Source organism: Rhamphochromis longiceps, linkage group LG10, assembly GCF_057381845.1.
Source record: "Rhamphochromis longiceps isolate RC_006_pf linkage group LG10, R_longiceps_female_GT1.1, whole genome shotgun sequence".
In the NCBI taxonomy this organism is placed as follows: domain Eukaryota; kingdom Metazoa; phylum Chordata; class Actinopteri; order Cichliformes; family Cichlidae; genus Rhamphochromis; species Rhamphochromis longiceps.
Genome location: NC_140566.1, coordinates 8824707 through 8845649, shown reverse-complemented (window position 1 = coordinate 8845649; position 20943 = coordinate 8824707). Strand labels below are relative to the sequence as shown.

The 20943-nt window shown below is 41.5% G+C and overlaps 1 protein-coding gene across 2 annotated transcripts in view; it reads right to left on the bottom strand.

The window, feature by feature from the left end:
• Positions 1–1990: 1990 nt before the first annotated feature.
• Positions 1991–20943, bottom strand: part of mlxipl (MLX interacting protein like) — a 31615-nt gene continuing 12662 nt past the window's right edge. Inside the window, exons 8-17 of one of the 2 annotated variants that reach the window (XM_085420024.1) lie at positions 20366–20517; positions 19643–20240; positions 19465–19538; positions 14934–15204; positions 8421–8536; positions 8145–8267; positions 7813–7940; positions 3287–3410; positions 2462–2591; positions 1991–2357 (exon numbers count right to left, since the gene is read on the bottom strand). In XM_085420024.1, the coding sequence (XP_085276150.1) occupies positions 2209–2357; positions 2462–2591; positions 3287–3410; positions 7813–7940; positions 8145–8267; positions 8421–8536; positions 14934–15204; positions 19465–19538; positions 19643–20240; positions 20366–20517 (1865 nt within the window). In that variant the 3' untranslated portion in view covers positions 1991–2208. The remainder of the gene's footprint in view (positions 2358–2461; positions 2592–3286; positions 3411–7812; positions 7941–8144; positions 8268–8420; positions 8537–14933; positions 15205–19464; positions 19539–19642; positions 20241–20365; positions 20518–20943) is intronic. The other variant, XM_085420025.1, reaches the window with a different exon arrangement.

Sequence of the window (20943 nt, the reverse complement as noted above, 5' to 3'; positions counted from 1 at the left end):
AAAGCTGTAATGGTGATGGGAGAATTCCCTTTGAATGTTTTAATTTCAAGGTCTTGATCTTCCTTAGGTAATTTGAATGGGGCACAATTTTCCCAATGTGACAAACCAGAAGGATAAAGAAAAGCTTAATACCAGTGCAGAAAATAAACTACAGGCCATGTTTCAATGTGCACAGTGTAGAAACTGTTACATGACATTAGTTGCAAGGGCTCTCCAATGACAATTTTATTGATATTAAAGCTACTGCTCCATCATTCACAAGGGGTCACCACAGTGCATAGGCTCCACATGATTGAGCTTGTCGATTTTTTACCTTGTAACCCCAAAGGGATTTCTGTACCATCCCGGGTCCAAAATAGGTTTCTTTTGCTTATTAGGAGAATGATTTATAATTGACCTGCATAATTGAAAGAGCCAATGCTTATCACACTTACATGTGTGGCAAGCAGGTCAGAGAATAATTTATTATTCAGCATTTTAACAGGTCAGTGTTTTTAAGAGCTCTGGCAGTCAGTATACTCTGCTATAGCTATATATATATATATATATATATATATATATATATATATATATATATATATATATATATATATATATATATATATATAAAAAACCACCCAGCACGCCCCTGCGGGCGGTTTATCCTTCAAGCTCGGGTCCTCTACCAGAGGCCTGGGAGCTTGAGGGTCCTGCGCAGTATCTTAGCTGTTCCCAGGACTGCGCTCTTCTGGACAGAGATCTCCGATGTTATTCCCGGGATCTGCTGGAGCCACTCGCCTAGCTTGGGAGTCACCGCACCTAGTGCTCCGATTACCACGGGGACCACCGTTACCTTCACCCTCCACATCCTCTCGAGCTCTTCTCTGAGCCCTTGGTATTTCTCCAGCTTCTCGTGTTCCTTCTTCCTGATATTGCTGTCATTCGGAACCGCTACATCGATCACTACGGCCGTCTTCTTCTGTTTGTCTACCACCACTATGTCCGGTTGGTTAGCCACCACCATTTTGTCCGTCTGTATCTGGAAGTCCCACAGGATCTTAGCTCGGTCATTCTCCACCACCCTTGGGGGCATCTCCCATTTTGACCTCGGGACTTCTAGGTTATACTCGGCACAGATGTTCCTGTACACTATGCCGGCCACTTGGTTATGGCGTTCCATGTATGCCTTGCCTGCTAGCATCTTGCACCCTGCTGTTATGTGCTGGATTGTCTCTGGGGCATCTTTACACAGCCTGCACCTGGGGTCTTGCCTGGTGTGATAGACCCCAGCCTCTATGGATCTTGTACTCAGAGCTTGTTCTTGTGCTGCCATGATTAGTGCCTCTGTGCTGTCTTTCAGTCCAGCTTTGTCCAGCCACTGGTAGGATTTCTGGATATCAGCCACCTCCTCTATCTGCCGGTGGTACATACCGTGCAGGGGCCTGTCCTTCCATGATGGTTCCTCGTCTCCCTCCTCTTTCTTGGGTTTCTGCTGCCTGAGGTATTCACTGAGCACTCGGTCAGTTGGGGCCATCTTCCCAATGTATTCTTGGATGTTCCTTGTCTCATCCTGGACTGTGGTGCTGACACTCACCAGTCCCCGGCCCCCTTCCTTCCGCTTAGCGTACAGCCTCAGGGTGCTGGACTTGGGGTGAAACCCTCCATGCATGGTCAGGAGCTTTCTTGTCTTTATGTCAGTGGCTTCTATCTCCTCCTTTGGCCAGCCTATTACCCCAGCAGGGTACCTGATCACGGGCAGGGCGTATGTGTTGATGGCCCGGATCTTGTTCTTACCATTCAGCTGACTCCTCAGGACTTGCCTGACCCTCTGCAGGTACTTGGTGGTTGCAGCCTTTCTAGCGGCCTCTTCATGGTTCCCATTTGCCTGCGGGATCCCCAGGTACTTGTAACTGTCCTCTATGTCTGCAATGTTGCCTTATGTATATATATATGTATATATATATATATATATATATATATATATATATATATATATATACATACACACACACACATGGATAACATTTCTATGACTGTTGGGTATACTGGAGTACTTTTTTTTTTTTTTGCAGATAGTGAGTTTTTATTGAGAATCTGATGCATTTTTAAAAGTCTCTGAGCCGAGTGTTTTTTTAATCATTCCACAGGCTGCTCTCTAATATGTGGTCTCCTCTGCCTTCTGAAGGGTTTCCGTTCACGCTGTTCTTCAAAGGTAACATGGGGTGTATATTACTGCCGAGGGGCAGGCTGTAAGGAGTGGTCCAGGGCAGCAGCAGGGTCACCCTGGGTGACAGCGAGTGTGGCTTGCTCGGGCAGTAGGCTGGGATCTGTCAGGATGGCCGTGGTGGTACTCAAGAGACGGAGTGAACTCAGAACCACTGAAGAGAACATGTGAGGAAAGTACAAAAACAAGTTAACTATTCTTGCTATCATGCTGGCTGTAAGTGTGGGCAGTTGAGATTTGCAGGTATATGTGACTCACTGGGTCTTAGAGCAGGCAGTGAACAGTGCTGATCCATCCAGGTCAGAGTGGATCGACAAAGGTCCTCCACACTGGCAGTTGACACCATTCCATTATATGACTCAAACAGCGGCTCCATGATGATACTGAACTGACACCAAGTTGAGGAAAGATGTAGTGATAAAAGGATAAACTTGGCTTTATTTTATATCTTGCTTAATATATGCATTTTTTTTTTTTGCTTCAACTGGCTTCCACAGTTTAAATATGTCAGACATTCTTTAAAAATCTCATAACACATGTCAACAATAAGTGGACATGCGAGTGTATGAAACACAAAATAAACCACAGTGCCCACCTTTACTGTGCTAAAGGGACATGTCACTGAGAACAGCACTGCATTAATAAAGTGTTTTTAATGGTTTAATTAATACTACTACTATCAAAAGACCATTCATTTTCATCTGCAGCATATGAAGCAAAAGTGGGCAGACTTCATCAGCTAAGAGACACCCAAATTGAAAATAACTTTGCTTTTTCTAAACTATATACCACACTAAACTAAACTACAATTTAAACTACAGCTATATTGTTAAATATGAAATGTGTAACAAGCCCAGGCCTGGAAATGTACTGTACCAAAGTGTATTTATTGAACATTATTTGGATTCTCACCAATGGTGTTTTGAAACAATGTGAAATATAGGAATTTCCCACAGGAATAGAGTGGAACATTTACTCAGCCTCCAATTATACTGCTGTCATTTGTTTTGTCTAACCTTTTTTAAGTTTGTGGCATTTTATTGTTCCAATGAACATTTCACACATTTACATGCATAAGGATACGATCCAGAACTTCCAGTTTTGCAGAGTCTGTGTGCGGACATACTCCCTGAACTTCTCCCTCATGTGGTCAAAGCGCTGGCGTGTGATGGGGACACCGGTGGCTGGTAGCTGCTGCTGGCACGTACTGCACCAAGAAATAAACCAAGTCAACAAAGCAGTCCAGAGCATCTTCATGTCAGCAGGGTAAGATTGGATTGTTGAAAACTGCAATGTCATGGCAATTTGTTTGGTTTTTTTTAATAATTTCTTTGAGTTTTTTCCAGGGATTAATGATTTACAGAATACATCCTTAATGACTTTCAAAAAATACCAAACAAACAAAAAAACCAACCAAAAAAAAAAAAAAAAAAAAAGTTTTTCTGAACCACAAATAGGCAAATTATACATTCAGACTGAAATATATACACACAACCTAAACAATTTGATTAAATGTCCCTTAGCAAGCTGCACCTTGACCAGATGTCTTTGGTAACCCTTAACAACCATCTAGCATAACTGTGGCTATATATTTGACCACTCTTCTTGGCAGACTCGGTAGCATGCATTTAAACTGGTTTCCTCACACTCACCGGGTTTTAAAGCATAGTCCACAAATTAGAACAGTGGTGACACACCTGAATACTGAAACTTGTGAATTACATACAGTTGTCTGAAGTGCTGATCTTGGAATCTGCAAATGTTTGTTAATGACTCCAAGAGCTTTTCCCAACTTGTGTAAACCTGCAGTTCACCTTTGATTTTGAGTTGCTTTGACTTTAGATACACCCATTGTTCTGAGTATTGGTTAATCCAATGAGTTCTGTAAAATAAGTTTTTTTATATGCTGGCAAGGACAGGAAGGAGGAAACTACCAGTTGTAGTCCATCATGATCACTAATGAGAAGTTAATATACCTTGGCCTTGACCTTTTAAAAGATACAAGTGAGTGTATGTATATATTTGAGCCTGAATGTATAATTTGACTATTTGTGGATCAGCGAAAATCCTGAACAAATTCAAACTTTTTGAAATTATTAAACATGCATGCTGGGAAATCTTTCTACCCTGGCAAAGGAACAGCTCAAAGAAATCATTAAAAGTATACGCAAACAGTGTTGGGAATACAAGGAATACAACGGAATACATGTACCAGCGTAACATATTTAAAATACAAAATATGAGTAACTGTATTCCGTTAAAGTTACCGTTTAAAAAGGTGGTATTTAGAATACAGTTTCTTTGTTGAAATAAATGGATTACATGGTGGTCTTTTCCTGTTTTATATGTAAGGCTATGCCCTCTCTACTTTTGGTAATTCCAGGCCAGTGGAAACCCAAACAAAACACAGATTAAGAGGCTCTAATGCCTGTGTCTCATTCTCACGGCCCATGTCATCCTTACTTGTGGCCCCTAAATATTTACAGGCATAGCCCTAAAGAATGTAGGCTCATGGGCAGTGTAGTCCGTGCTGCAGTGAGAATGGACTGCCATACATGTTATGTGTCTGGCGAGGGAGGAAAAAAAAAGGAGAGTCGAAAAGTACGAGGTGTTACTGACCAGAAACAGGAGATGGAAGCATGTAAATATAATAAGAACCACTACAACCAAAAGAGTGCCTGACCAGCCCACTTGTAAGTAAGCTATTAAGACTCGACAGTACACTGTGTTCGTGTTTTACTCCGAAACAGTAAGTTCCATTGGAGCAGCCTTTCAACGCCTCTCTCTGTCTCTCGCTAGCAAAGTTGACCCAGACAACAAAGTAAAGCTAGTTTTCAGTTACGAGCCCGACACGGAACCCGACGTATTAGCTAGAGGTCCCTTTACTGGTGGTGGTCAGAGGGCCCGGTGGCGCCTGTGTCCGGCAGCCTCGCCTCTGTCAGTGCGCCCCAGGGCAGCTGTGGCTACAATGTAGCTTGCTATCACCAGTGTGTGAATGTGTGTGTGAATGGGTGGATGACTGAATGTAGTGTAAAGCGCTTTGGGGTCCTATGGACTAGAAAAGCGCTATACAAATGCAGGCCATTTACCATTTACCATTTTACTATGTTTCGGAGCCGCGGACCTGTTTTATATATGCGCGGAATAGTTTTCTACACATATGTGAGCATATGCCTGCTCACATATGCAAAAAGTGCAGCCTTACCTAATGTCCGCCCTACTGTTACTCGTTTTATATTAAGATTTAAAAATCTAATTGGAATTGGTATGGCGAGTAACCTTCAGTAATAGTAATCAGTGTTGGGAAGGTTAATTTTAAAATGTATTCCATTACAGAATACAGAATACATGCCCCAAAATGTATTCTGTAACGTATTCCGTTACGTTACTCAATGACAGTAACGTATTCGGAATACTTTGGATTACTTAATATATTATCATGCTTTTTACAACAACGTGAATGTACTATTGCTGTGTGTCTGTGAAGGTTCTCAGAAAGGGTGATGGGAGTCAAAGAGGAGGTACTGGTCCGTGTGTGTGAGTACCTCCTCTTTGACTCCCATCTCCCTTTGGAACACAAACTTGGGGTAATTAGGACCCTACACCACCGGGCAGAACATGTTCCCTCTAAGCCTGAAGGAAAAAAGAAGGAACACACACATGTAAAGGAAGCACTCAAAACGTGCGGCTATCCTAAATGGGCGTTCTTAAAGTCAGCAAAGAGGCACAGAAAAGAAGACCAGACACCAGCGAGGGAGGATAAGAAGGACAGACGCAACAACATTGTCATCCCCTATGTAGCCGGTGTATCAGAAAAACACAGGAGAGTTTTCTCCAAGCATGACATCCCGGTGCATTTCAGACCCAGCAACACGCTCAGACAAAAACTGGTTAACAATGTGGTGTATGCTGTACAGTGCAGCGAGGAATGCCCAGACCTCTACATTGGAGAGACCAAACAGCCACTTCACAAGCGCATGGCACAACACAGAAGAGCCACCTCCACAGGACAAGACTCAGCAGTCCATCTGCATCTTAAGGATAAAGGACACTCTTTCGAGGATGCCAATGTTCACATTTTGGACAGAGAGGACAGATGGTTTGAAAGAGGAGTGAAAGAAGCCATCTATGTCCACTGTGAGCGACCATCTTTGAACAGAGGCGGGGGTTTACGACACCAACTCTCTGCCATCTATAATCCAGTTTTGAGATCCCTTCCCAGACGCCTTAACGCCCACTCACATCCTGGGCCATCTGACCTCAGGAATTCACGTGATAAGGTGGGGCCAGGTTTCACAATGAACACACCCAAAACTCTGGCTGATTGGGACCCACACCCAGTTTCACACCTTGGCTCAGGCGATTAGAGGATCATCACGGGGTCCTTTTGTCCCTCTGTGGGGGGATACTCCCACTAGGTTTATATCTGGGACTCTCCACCATTTGACCTTAGAACTGAAGAAGCTTCTCGGATGAGAGGTGAAACGTCTTCAAGCAACTTAAAGAAGTCCAGACGCTTTTCTTTGCAAGCTCCTTTGACTACTATTGCTGTGTTATTTATTACTATTACTGAAGGTCCGCGACTCCGAACTGTAGTAAAGGGACCTCTGACTAATACGGCGGGGTCCCTGTCGGCTCGTAGCCGAAAAATAGCTTTACTTTGTTGTGTGGGTCAACTTTTCTTGCAAGAGACAGAGAGAGGCGTTGAAAGACTGCTCCAACGGAACTTATTGTTTTCGGAGGAAAACACGAACACGGTGTACAGTCGAGTCTTAATAGCTTACTTACAACTGGGCTCGTCAGGCACTCTTCTTGACTGAAGTGGTTCTTATTATATTTACATGCTTCCAGCTCCCGTTTTTCCTCGATGACAACTCGTACCTTTCCACTCCCCTTTTTCTCCCTCCTCGCGCTCACAGACCCATAACGTGTATGGCAGTCCATTCTCCCTGCAACACGGACTACACTCCCCATGATGCTACATTCTTTAGAGCTATGCTTGTAGCATTCTGCCTGTTAGCTTAGCACAACAACAACAACAACGAAAAGGTGCTCTCTCACCCAGGAAACACACAGCCGCAGAGAGAGAGAGAGAGCGTCGCCCTGTAACCATGGCAACCGTAACGCTGCCGCCTGGAACAACAGAACGTAGCTGTCAAACAAAACCCAAACAGTCCTGACCCGCTACAATATGAAACAGGAAAGTAACGCAGTGTAATCCATTTATTTGAATAAATTAACTGTATTCTGAATACCACCCTTTTAAACGGTAACTGTAACGGAATACAGTTACTCATATTTTGTATTTTAAATACGTAACAGCGGTACATGTATTCCGTTACTCCCCAACACTGATAGTAATAAATCACACAGCAATATTCATGTAGTTGTAAAAAGCATGATAATATATTAAGTACTCCTAAGTACTCAGAATACGTTACTCTCGTTGAGTAACATAACGGAATACATGCCCCAAAATACATTTTGGGGCATGTATTTTGTAATCTGTAGTGGAATACATTTTAAAAGTAACCTTCCCAACACTGCATACACCTACATGCCTGCTCACATATGCACAGGCAGAGGTTGAGCTTAGCTAAAGGTCTCACTTGATGGCAGTGTTCAGGAGCTGAATCTCCTCTTTCAGTTTCTGAGCTTCCTCATGCAGCTGAGCTCTCTCCTGCTGCATCTTAGTGATGTACTCGGCGGTCTTCTGCAGTGTGGTGGCTTTGCTGATCTGCACACAGCAGAGAGAGGGATTACCATACATTAATCATATACAAAAATTATTCACCATTATGAATAATTATTTAAATCGACAAGCTCAAATCTGGTTGCACTGTTAATGCTAAGACTTAGCATTTGCATGTTACATATTACAATCTGCCTCCAACTTTCAGCATATCCATCTAAAATGCAGCAGCACACGTTTTCACAGTACCTTTATGCTTGGCTGAGAGCTGAGTGTTGTCACGAGGTTATGTAAAGTGTCAAATCCCAGTTTGATGTTGAAACGCCTCTTCTGCTCTGCTGAGATGTGAGTTATCCTCCTGGTGTCTGTTTGCTGCGCACAGCAGAGCTCAGAAATATATTTGTCACACTTCACACACATTCACATACTGAGATAACAATAAGACTCCTATGTTCTCACTCATCACTTAACAAGGACTTGATTATATTTATATGTATAAAAAAGAATATATCCAGGACGTCCTACCTTACTTGATTCTAGCTTTCCATATCCTGAGAACCCTGAGTGTGGAGACTCTGGGTTGGAGGCTTTGTCTAGAGGGTTTGGTGGTGATGTTTGTCCTTGATGTGTTGGAAAATTAACTAGAGAAAAAATAAATAACATACATGACATTTATGTATTATATTTGTTGGAAATCAGATGCACCTATGTGCGTCAAACCCTGCAGTAATGAGTTTTTAATCCATTAAATCAGCTAGACATGTTGTGGCTGTGGATGCTGGCATTTAATTAAGGCTTCAGCAGTACAGTTTTAGTCAGGACCAGTACGCTCAAAAGAAGATTGATATTTTTATCTGCAGTTATTATCTTTGGTATAATGGCTCTCCTCTGGGGCTTTGCATTCAATGTGCCACTCAATATTCATAACAGGAAAGGTGAAGGTGAGGAGAGCGGTAAAGGAGGAGCTTGGGTTGGGGGTGGGTTGCTAAGTGGCTTGTAGCAGCCCAGCCCCCAACTGTGCAGAGGCCAAAAACTATTAAACTGATACACTGTTACACTATATGATACTTTTTATCATGATAGGTTTTTGAATAGGCTGTGTAATAAATTTGGGTCACCAAAACTGACAAAATGTCCATCAACCATAAATAGATATAATTGTTAAATAGTGAGGGTGCACTGTAAACGGACTTGGGATGGCTGAAAATAACATTCTTTATTGAATGATGAGTTTAGATTTGAGACTCCACAGAAGTCTGATTGTCACGGTCCTGGGTCTTATGACCCAGTGTTTTGAGTTTTAGTTCATTTTGATGTTTATAGTTTATGTTAAGCCCTTCAGGTTTTCTAAGTTCATTTGTTACCATGCCTAGGTGATTTTAGTTCTTATTAATTCCCCCTCGTGTTTCCAATCCATGTTAAGTCTCCCCTGCTCTTCATGTGTTTCATGTCTGTGTCTTACCTTGTCAAGTTCTGGTTGTCATGTCTGCGTTTCATTATGTTTCCTGTTTTATTTTGGAAGGAGTCGTGTGTTCTTGGTTCTTTGTATTTAGCTTCACTGCTCCTGTCATTAGGTTCATGTTAGTCAGCTGTTTCCTCATGTGTCTCCACTTCCCCTGATCACCTCATGTGTGTATTTAAGTCCTCTGTTTTTGCATGTCATTTGTCAGGTCGTCTGCTCATCCATACCCTCACGTCAGCATTCTATGTCAGTTCACCACGTTTAAGGTTTTTCATGTTTAGCTTTAGTTCACCCAGTTTAGGCTATGGTTTAGTGTTCACCTGTGTCCTGCTGTTTGTACTCCCCTTTTGCTGGCCTCAATAAACGGCTTATTTTCTGTTAAATCTACGCCACGTTCAGTTTATGGAGTTGCGTTTGGGTCCTTTTGCCAACACCTACAGTCTGCCCTCGCCAGACTGTGACACTGATAACAAAGCAACACTTTGCAAATTAAGATTGACCATTTAGATTTAGTTTCTCTTTTTGGTCATGAGCTGCAGATTAATAAATAATTAAAATAACATTTACTCTGCAGTGCTCAAGCAGGAAAACTGATTTTCAAAATAACTTTGGTTCTAAAAGAATAAACTCATTTATCAGCTGCTCATTAGTTTCTGCAAGTGAATCTCTTATTAGTTAGTTGTCAGCTCCTGTCACAGCACAACAAATATTTATATTTTGAAGCAGTCAGATTGTGCTCTGTGACTTTTAATGTTTACAGTAACATTCTTTAACAGCTGCTTGTGTATTCAATGTTAAAATGACACCACTTTCTTGTTCACATACCGCTTCTTCTTTGCACATCAGAGCTTTAAGGTTTCAGGAAGTGTTCCTGACTACATTCACGTTTTTAATGCAGTGCCGCCTGAGCCTGAAGATCACAGGCATCCAGTATTTATTATCAGTGCTGCCCCTTAAACACAGAGATTTCTCCATTCTCAGACTCTTTTGATGATATTATGTAATGTACCAGTAGTCAAGAGACAGTCAAGGTCTTCATACTTCTTTTATGCTGATGAACATTACTTTAATATTGGCCCATAATTTAATTCAATTCAATTCAATTTTATTTATATAGTGCCAAATCACAACAAAAGTCGCCTCAAGGAGCTTCATAGATACAGAGAAAAACCCAACAATCATATGACCCCCTATGAGCAAGCACTTTGGCGACAGTGGGAAGGAAAAACTCCCTTTTAACAGGAAGAAACCTCCGGCAAAACCAGGCTCAGGGAGGGGCGGCCATCTGCTGCGACCGGTTGGGGTGAGAGAAGGAAGACAGGATAAAAGACATGCTGTGGAAGAGAGGCAGAAATTAATAACAGATATGATTCAATGCAGAGATGTCTATTAACACATAGTGAGTGAGAAAGGTGACTAAAAAGGAAAAACTCAATGCATCATGGGAATCCCCGGCAGCCTACGTCTATTGCAGAATAACTAGTTATTAGTTAACTAATCCTTAGTTAACTAATAACTAAGGATTCAGGGTCACCTGGTCCAGCCCTAACTATATGCTTTAGCAAAAAGGAAAGTTTTAAGCCTAATCTTAAAAGTAGAGATAGTGTCTGTCTCCCGAATCCAAACTGGAAGCTGGTTCCACAGAAGAGGGGCCTGAAAACTGAAGGCTCTCCCTCCCATTCTACTTTTAAATACTCTAGGAACAACAAGTAGGCCTGCAGAGCGAGAGCGAAGTACTCTAATAGGATGATATGGTACTACAAGGTCATTAAGATAAGATGGGGCCTGATTATTTAAGACCTTGTATGTGAGGAGCCCGATTTTGAATTCAATTCTGGATTTAACAGGAAGCCAATAAAGGGAAGCCAAAACAGGAGAAATATGCTCTCTCTTTCTAGTCCCTGTCAGTACTCTTGCTGCAGCATTTTGGATTAACTGAAGGCTTTTCAGCAAGTTTTTTGGACATCCTGATAATAATGAATTGCAGTAGTCCAGCCTGGAAGTAATAAATGCATGAACTAGTTTTTCAGCGTCACTCTGAGACAGGATATTTCTAATTTTAGAGATGTTGCGCAAATGGAAGAACACAGTCTTACATATTTGTTTAATATGTGCGTTGAAGGACATATCCTGGTCAAAAATCACACCAACGTTCCTCACAGCGTTGCTGGAGGCCAAGGTAATGCCATCCAGAGTAAGAATCTGGTTAAATACCATATTTCTAAGATTTCCAGGGCCGAGTACAATAACCTCAGTTTTATCTGAATTAAGAAGCAGAACGTTAGCGGCCATCCAGGTCTTTATGTCTTTAAGACATTCCTGCAGTTTAACTAATTGGTGTGTGTTATCTGGCTTCATGGATAGATAGAGTTAGGTGTCATCAGCATAGCAGTGAAAATGTAAAAATACTATGTCTTCTAATGATGCTGCCTAAGGGAAGCATGTATAATGTAAACAGAATTGGTCCTAGCACTGAACCCTGTGGAACTCCATAATTAACCTTAGTGTGTGAAGAGGACTCTCCATTTACATGTACAAATTGGAGTCTATTAGATAGATATGATACAAACCACTGCAGTGCAGTACCTGTAATACCTACAGCATGTTCTAATCGCGCTAATAGGATATTATGGTCAACAGTATCGAATGCTGCACTAACGTCTAGCAGGACAAGCACAGAGATGAGTCCACTGTCAGAGGCCATAAGATCATTTGTAACCTTCACTAAAGCTGTTTCTGTGCTGTGATGAGCTCTGAAACCTGACTGAAACTCTTCAAATAAACCATTCCTCTGCAGATGACCTGTTAGCTGTTTGACAACTACTCTTTCAAGGATTTTTGACATGAAAGGAAGGTTGGAGATTGGCCTATAATTAGCTGCTGGGTCTAGAGATGGCTTTTTGAGTAAAGGTTTAACTACAGCCACCTTGAAGGCCTGTGGTACATAGCCGATTATTAGAGATAGGTTGATCATATTTAAGATCGAAGAATTAATTAATGGCAGGACTTTGAGCAGTTTTGTACGAATGGGATCTAAAAGACACATTGATGGTTTGGAGGAAGTAATTATTGAAGTTAACTCAGAAAGATCAATTGGAGAAAAAGAGTCTAACTTAACATCAATGTTACTAAGAGTAGCTGTAGATAACATTACATCTGTGGGATGATTATTGGTAATTTTTTCTCTAATGATAAAAATATTTTTTGTGAAGAAGTTCATGAAGTCATTACTAGTTAATGTTAAAGGGATGGTTGGCTCAAAAGAGCTCTGACTTTTTGTCAGTAACCTATTTCTCCAGGCTAAATGATGATCCTCTAAATTTTTGACACGGCATTCCCTCTCCAGCTTACGAGACATCTGCTTTAGGCTACGTGTTTGAGAATTATGCCACGGAGTCAGGTACTTCTGATTAGAGACCTTAGTTTTCACCGGAGCTACAGTATCCAGAGTCGTACGTAGTGAGGAGGTAAAATTATTAACAAGATAATCGACCTCTGTTGGAGTAGTATTCAGATAGCTGCTCTGCTCTATGTTGGTACAGGGCATTGAAGATGATAACAGTGGGTGGATTATATTCTTAAACTTAGTTACAGCGCTTTCAGAAAGACATCTACTTTGATAAAGTCTACTCTCCACTGCTGTGTAATTTAAAGAGAGTTTTTTTGTTGATTGGTGAATCGCTGCCTTTCTCTTTAAAACAAAACAAAAAAATGTAGGAATCTTAAATTTGTGCTTAGTTGATTATTTCTTTGTTGTAATAATGCTTGCTGGCAATAAATTTTATACTGCTGGAAAGCCACATTTCCAAGGAAAATGCATTTGTGGGTTGAGTGGGTTGCACCGATGTAAAACTTTACTTCTCTAAAAATGCCATGTTGTTCATTGTATTGGATGATTAAAGTCTGAAGGAACAAGTCATAGACAGCCAACATAACCACTAGGGATGGGTATTGATAAGATTTTCACGATTCCGATTCCATTTTCGATTCTGTTTAACGATTCGATTCTTTATCGATTCTCTTATCGATTCTTTTTTTTTTTTTTTTTTTTTAAAGGAGAACACTAAGGTCAATCGACCTTAGTGTTCTCCTTTTTATAAAACAAAGTTCTAAGCTAATCAGCTTAGAACTTTGTTTTATATCTTCTCTTTGAACAAGGTAGACATTTAGGAGTAACATGGCCTTACAAACCCAACAGTGAGATCTTAAGAGATCCAGCCTACGGCTCTTCAATGGGGTGTCACAGGGTCCCCAGGAAAAAAAAATTGTAAATGTAAAATAATAAAATAAATATTCGTCTGTAGCAATAACAAAGTATAACATAAATTGTTCTGTGGCAATTACACAAGAATATCCAGTAATGTCCCTGCCTACAATTAAACACATTCACTTACCGAAAATCGGGGGCATCTGCTGTGGCAAATGGGTTCAAGCCTTTTACCACAAACTTAGTCACTGCTCGGTGACATTTGTCTATCCTGGCCTGAAAGGAGATGCTACCGGTAGACTGCAGCGAGAACTGGCAGCATCTGAGCCAGACTCTGTCTGTCTCTCTCATCACGATCACCTAAATGCACAGTAATGGCAGGTTTTGTAATAAGGCAGATCGCGCTAACATAATATGCACTGTTAGTTGATTATTTACCTGCCGCATTAACGGGAGAGGACGTGCAAACGTTACCGCTGCTGCTGGGTTGAGATTCACGAGTCCGGAGCGGAATTAAAAACACGACATTCATTTAAGGTCATCGCGTGTTTTGTGAGGAAATGCTTTTGCATATTCGTAGTGTTTCCTCCCTTAAATGAAGTATCTACTTTGCAAGTATTGCAAGTTGCCCTGTTGTCATCCGTTCTCGTAAAGTATAATCAAACTTTTGAGCGTTTGAGCCGCTTAGGTGCTGTGTTTCCTGCCAGGTAAATGACGCTCCGCAACGTGGTGACGTCATTCGGGGCGACTGGAATCGATAAGGGAATCGTTTGCAAAAATGGCAAACAATTCCAAGGAATTGAAACAGTGGGAACCGGTTCTCAACAAGAACCGGTTTTCGATACCCATCCCTAATAACCACACAGGCTGACTTACAACAAATGCTGGCTGAAGAATGTGATGCCATCCCACAGCACTGTGTGTCCAAGCTGGTGACCAGAATGAGGAAGTGGTGCCAGGCTGTTGTGGCTGTGTATGGTTCTTCCACATGTTACTAAGGTCCCTGTTTGTTAAATGGATAAACTGTTAAATTGCTGATATGGTTTGTTTCTTCAGAATTCAATTATCCACTCTAATGAATGACACTACACAAGAGTCAGTAGCAGAACAAGCTGTTTGACATTTGCAGAGAAGATGGCACATTTTTCATGGGCACAACCCACATTTGATTTAAAAAAAAAAAAAAAAAAAAAAAAAAAAAAACAACAACTATCAAATCGTGCTGACCTGTTGACAGTTAAGCATCTGGTATGTTTTTCACATTCTACTGTAAATCAAATAAGGGTTTTTAAGATTTGCAAATCATTGCTTTCTGTACCACTTTTTTATAAATGGGGTTGTATCACTCCCTGAAGCAGTGAGGTCCTACCAGTTAAGCTGCTCCTGTCAGTGCTGTAGAGCTGAACAGGTGACAGCTTCTCAGTCTTGGGAACGAGGAGGGTTGTGCCAGTGTCTGAGGTACCGTGGGTAAGCCGGGTAGACACAGCAGAGCCTCTGGAGGTGCTAGTTTGAGGTCCACTGTGGCCCAGGGTGGCACTCTGGCTTTGCAGAGGTGTCAACACGGGGATCCCTACCGACCAACCGGCCCCGTGCTGCAGCTGTGATGACGGTCCACCTACATGCGATCCTCTGCTTGTCTGCTGAGCAACACATGGTATCCAATTAGGAGACCTGTCTCACAAAAATGAAATCACTTTCCCCTGAAAGGATGTGGCACAGAGTATTTAGAGCAGAGGTTTGAACCAACACATGCGCATATATATATATATATATATATATATATTAGGGGTGCAACGATATTCGTATCGGTATTGAACCGTTCGATACAGTGCTTTCGGTTCGGTATGCAGATGTATCAAACAATACAACATTTGTAATTTATTTTATCAATTTTCCTTCTGACGATGCTGTCTGTGTTGAGCGCTCAGTGAATCTGTGTTCGACTACTCCGCCTAGGCTGCACTGTCGAGCGCAGATCCACTGAGCGCTCAACACAGACAGCATAGTCAGAAGGAAGAGCGCAGGGCAAGCTAGCGAGACAGAAGTTAAGCTCTCCTTGCAACAGGCAAATTGAACCTCATTCAGATCTGGCGTTTGGAATTATTTTGGTTTTCATGTGACGTATGACCCTGAAGGTAAGCGAGTCATGGACTAAAGTAAAATAGTATGTTGGATGTGCCATGCAATGCTCAATTACATTGGTGTGAACTAGTGTGTTAGCGCAGTTAGCTCGTTAACGTGTTGGCCGTCTATCCCCATGCACGGAGCGATCGGCGGTAGCTCGTTAACAGAGATTTGCCGTGTTGTGGCGTTAAGGTCATTTCAACGAGATTAACCTGAAAGCACTAGTGGGAACACAACGAATATGACTGCACATTTACGCCGACATCATCCTAGTGCAAAGACAAGTGGAAGCAGACAAAAAAAAGCAAGCATGCTACTAACTTTAGCCGAGTCATTTAGACAGCTGTTAGCACATGATTCTCCTTATGCTGCTGAGAATATAGCCCAGAAGAAGCGGATAGTATAGCTTTTATTTTGGAAAGAGCCATTTCTCTGTAATAAACTCTCTTTTCCAAAGATGAGTGATTCCTCAATCAGATACAGGGCTTGCAATATCGCTAGCCCGACGTCCCGGGGCTAGCGATTTTTTCCAGTCGGGCTACCAAAATCTATCTCTTCCCTGCCCGTCGGGCTATTGTAGGAAAAATATATGTCAATGCTTTTGCATTCTTTCAGAAATGTAGCTGGGTAATTATGTCATTGGCATCGGTGAGCCACTGTCAATATGTGACATATTGAAATCGCGTTTGAATTTGCGCTTGTTTTTTTGCTTTCACTTTGCAATCGTGCGAACTGTGTATAGAGAGCAACAGCACTGATCTGTGAGTGATGATAATTTGTGCACCACTTCCTCTGACATCGTCTTATTAATCGTTAGCTTACTATGCAAACATGACAAGTGAAATCTCCCGCAGCAAGCTTAAACATGTGAGAGGTTGATCGCGCAGAGAATCGCTGAGCTTATGTGAGTGCGTGTGTAAAAGCATTTCAGTTCTGCTGAGCCAAATAAGACAGGTCAGGGTGAAGAAGTGACAGCCAAAGAAAAGCTTACCACAAAACGGAGAAGTTATGACAAATCAGACTATAAGGCAAAAAGAAAGTGCAGCTTTATGATTTCATGGACAAAAGAATTTCTGTGGCTGCAATATGACGAGCTATATAACCAGGGCTGCACATAAGTGGTCCGCAGGTGCGCATTCGCTCTCACGGACAATAACCATATCCAACTTCTTAATAGCAATGAACTGGTCTGCATTGGTGCATCATATCTTTATTCTCTTCCCCCTCCTGCCCCCCCCTCTTTCTTAAATAGATAACTATCATATCTGATATCATATCTCACAGTACAATAATATTGAATGGGTTGCATTGTTGTATTTTGTCATGTTTCTCAGGTCTTTGTCTGAATTTCTACGAACATTATTGCTAAGGATTGTCTTATTGCATTGGAGTCACACTGGGTTAAATATGTACACTTGGGTTTTAAGGGGTATTTATTATTTTCTTCTTTTTTTTTGGGTTGTATGGAAGCCCCAAACGCAATTTCATTGTTCTTGACAATGACAATAAATAAATAAATACTAAATACTAAATAAAAAACGCGCACAAGGGTTAGGGTTAGGGTTAAATTTAAAAACTGTACTTTTGAGTTAAAATATATATTTATAATTTTAATAAATGACAAATTAAAAATTTGTGTATCGTTGCACCCCTAATATATATATATATATTAGGGGTGCAACGATACACAAAATTCACGGTTCGGTTCGGTTCGATACTTTGGTGTCACGGTTCGATATTTTTTCAATACAAAAAAAATGTTCATGCATTTTTAATTTGTCATTTATTAAAATTATAAATATATATTTTAACTCAAAAGTACAGTTTTTAAATTTAACCCTAACCCTAACCCTTGTGCGCGTTTTTTATTTTGACAGCGAATGCGCACCTGCGGACCACTTATGTGCAGCCCTGGTTATATAGCTCGTCATATTGCAGCCACAGAAATTATTTTGTCCATGAAACCATAAAGCTGCACTTTCTTTTTGCCTTATAGTCTGATTTGTCATAACTTCTCCGTTTTGTGGTAAGCTTTTATTTGGCTGTCACTTCTTCACCCTGACCTGTCTTATTTGGCTCAGCAGAACTGAAATGCTTTTACACGCGCACTCAGCGATTCTCTGCGCGATCAACCTCTCACATGTTTAAGCTTGCTGCGGGAGATTTCACTTGTCATGTTTGCATAGTAAGCTAACGATTAATAAGACGATGTCAGAGGAATTGGTGCACAAATTATCATCACTCACAGATCAGTACTGTCGCTCTCTATACACAGTTCGCACGATTGCAAAGTGAAAGCAAAAAAACGAGCGCAAATTCAAACGCGACTTCAATATGTCACATATTGACAGTGGCTCACCGATGCCAATGACATAATTACCCAGCTACATTTCTGAAAGAATGCAAAAGCATTGACATATATTTTTCCTACAATAGCCCGACGGGCAGGGAAGAGATAGATTTTGGTAGCCCGACTGAAAAAATCGCTAGCTCCGGGACGTCGGGCTAGCGATATTGCAAGCCCTGTATCTGATTGAGGAATCACTCATCTTTGGAAAAGAGAGTTTATTACAGAGAAATGGCTCTTTCCAAAATAAAAGCTATACTATCCGCTTCTTCTGGGCTATATTCTCAGCAGCATAAGGAGAATCATGTGCTAACAGCTGTCTAAATGACTCGGCTAAAGTTAGTAGCATGCTTGTTGTTTTTGTCTTTGCACTAGGATGATGTCGGTGTAAATGTGCAGTCATATTCGTTGTGTTCCCACTAGTGCTTTCAGGTTAATCTCGTTGAAATGACCTTAACGCCACAACACGGCAAATCTCCGTTAACGAGCTACCGCCGATCGCTCCGTGCATGGGGCTAGACGGCCAACACGTTAACGAGCTAACTGCGCTAACACACTAGTTCACACCAATGTAATTGAGCATTGCATGGCACATCCAACATACTGTTTTACTTTAGTCCATGACTCGCTTACCCTTCAGGGTCATACGTCACATGAAAACCAAAATAATTCCAAACGCCAGATCTGAATGAGGGTCAATTTGCCTGTTGCAAGGAGAGCTTAACTTCTGTCTCGCTAGCTTGCCCTGTGCTCTTCCTTCTGACTATGCTGTCTGTGTGGAGCGCTCAGTGGATCTGCGCTCGACAGTGCAGCCTAGGCGGAGTAGTCGAACACAGATTCACTGAGCGCTCCACACAGACAGCATCGTCAGAAGGAAAATTGATAAAATAATTTTACAAATGTTGTATTGTTCGATACATATGCGTACCGAACCGAAAGCACTGTATCGAACGGTTCAATATCGATACGAATATCGTTGCACCCCTAATATATATATATATATATATATATATATATATATATATATATATATATATATATATATATATATATATGAGATTAGGAACTTATAATGGACATAAATCTGCTTGCTGAATGAAAAGAGACCGCTTGCTATGTCCTCTTTTGTTTAGGTTAGATGAGTAAACTTTTAGATGTAACCTATTTATCAGGTAAGCTTTTGAAAATTTCTGCAGTCTTCTACAAAAACATTAACACTAAGGTGCGGCTTACTAAGGACACCTGTGTCTATTGCCAGCACACAGCACTCCTTTAGTTGCTCATACTTACATACATATATCAGTAATACAATGCTGAGTGGCCTTGATGATATGAATATCCATTCTCCAGTAGCACTTGGTAAAAGTCACTAAAGTTCATTAGTTATTTCTTGTTGACATGCTGTGCTAAGCCAGTTTTCCACACTCACTGAGGAGCTAGAGGATGATGACCTCTGAGCTTTGGCTGTCACTGGAGCAGTATCAAATCCCAGGGTTGGCTTTCCTGATAACACAAATCCAAAATTAAACATTAGCCCACTGCATTTTTTATTTTTGTTTTACTTAAAAAACTGTTAGTTGAGGAAGAACATGTCAGAATTCACTCACGTTCATGAGCCCCAGTGGAGAGCAGTTTAGCCAGACAGCTAGTGGGTGGGGGAGTGGATGGAAGTACAGGGGGGGCAGCTGTCCTCGCTCCTCCTGTCTTTTGCTTATGCTTCCCTTTGGCCCCCGTAAATGTCACCTGTTCTGGCACTGAGAAGCAGTGAGCTGCTGTGACAGAGGGCAGCGCTGCATGGACCGGGTCAGATACAACAGCTAGGTAAGAGAGAGAGTGGCAGGGAGTCTGGGAGTACGTTTCCCCTGTGTGAGGGTATCCGTGAGCCTGCTGCGCAGCACCCTGAGCCCCCATGGTGGAGGCTGTGTGAGTGATGACAGTGGAGGTTCCACTGCTTGTCGTATAGTAACCAAACTTGTGGCATGGCAGTGGGTACAAAAAGGGAATACTTGCAGAGGCCGTCTGTTCAGTGCTGCTGCTAAATGCTATAGAAACTGGTGCATCATGGTATGACTGATGTCCATAAGGCATGGCTTCTGTTATGATGTTGGATGTGTGGTATTCTCCACAATCCTGGCCAGAGCTGGTCTGGTTTGGCCGGGTATTAGATATAGAGGGGTGGGACAGATTGTCAGATAGTAGATTGGGCTGGGAAAAAAATTAATCTGTTTTACTGATTAAACAAGAATAACATTAGATGCTGGAATAATTGAATAATTCTGCACAAGCAGACAATAAACACAAACAGAAGAAGCTGATAACAGCAGCAGTACCTGAGCCAGCTGCGTGTCGATGAGAAGCCGGGGCGCTGTTGCCACAGGGGAGGGAACTGGAGCAAACGCTGCACCAGAAGAACTCCCAAAATAGCTACAGTCCGCAAAACCAGTGTGCTCGGTGGGTTGGCCACGGTTGTTCATAAAGATATCTGAGAAAGAGTACAGTATATATAGTATGTTATTCAGAATATCAACTGGAAAAGGCTCTGATACAGCAGGAAGATAAAACATTTAAAAGAATAATCTAATTAAATAAAGTACACGTGGCATATATAGACATTCAACAAAAACTAACCAATATATCAATCAACTGTTTATAAGTAACTCAAATTTTATGCTGAAAAGGAAGTAGGAAGTAGAAAATTAAATGATCCTACCCCGCCTTCCTGTCTAATGAATGATAGAAATATTCTTCTTACTTTTAAAGGCCTGCCAGCGGCACACACACACACACACACACACACACACACACACACACACACACACACACACACACACACACACACCACACCACACCACACCACACACACACACACCTTAGATATTTTACTTCATGGTAAAATAATACATGGAAA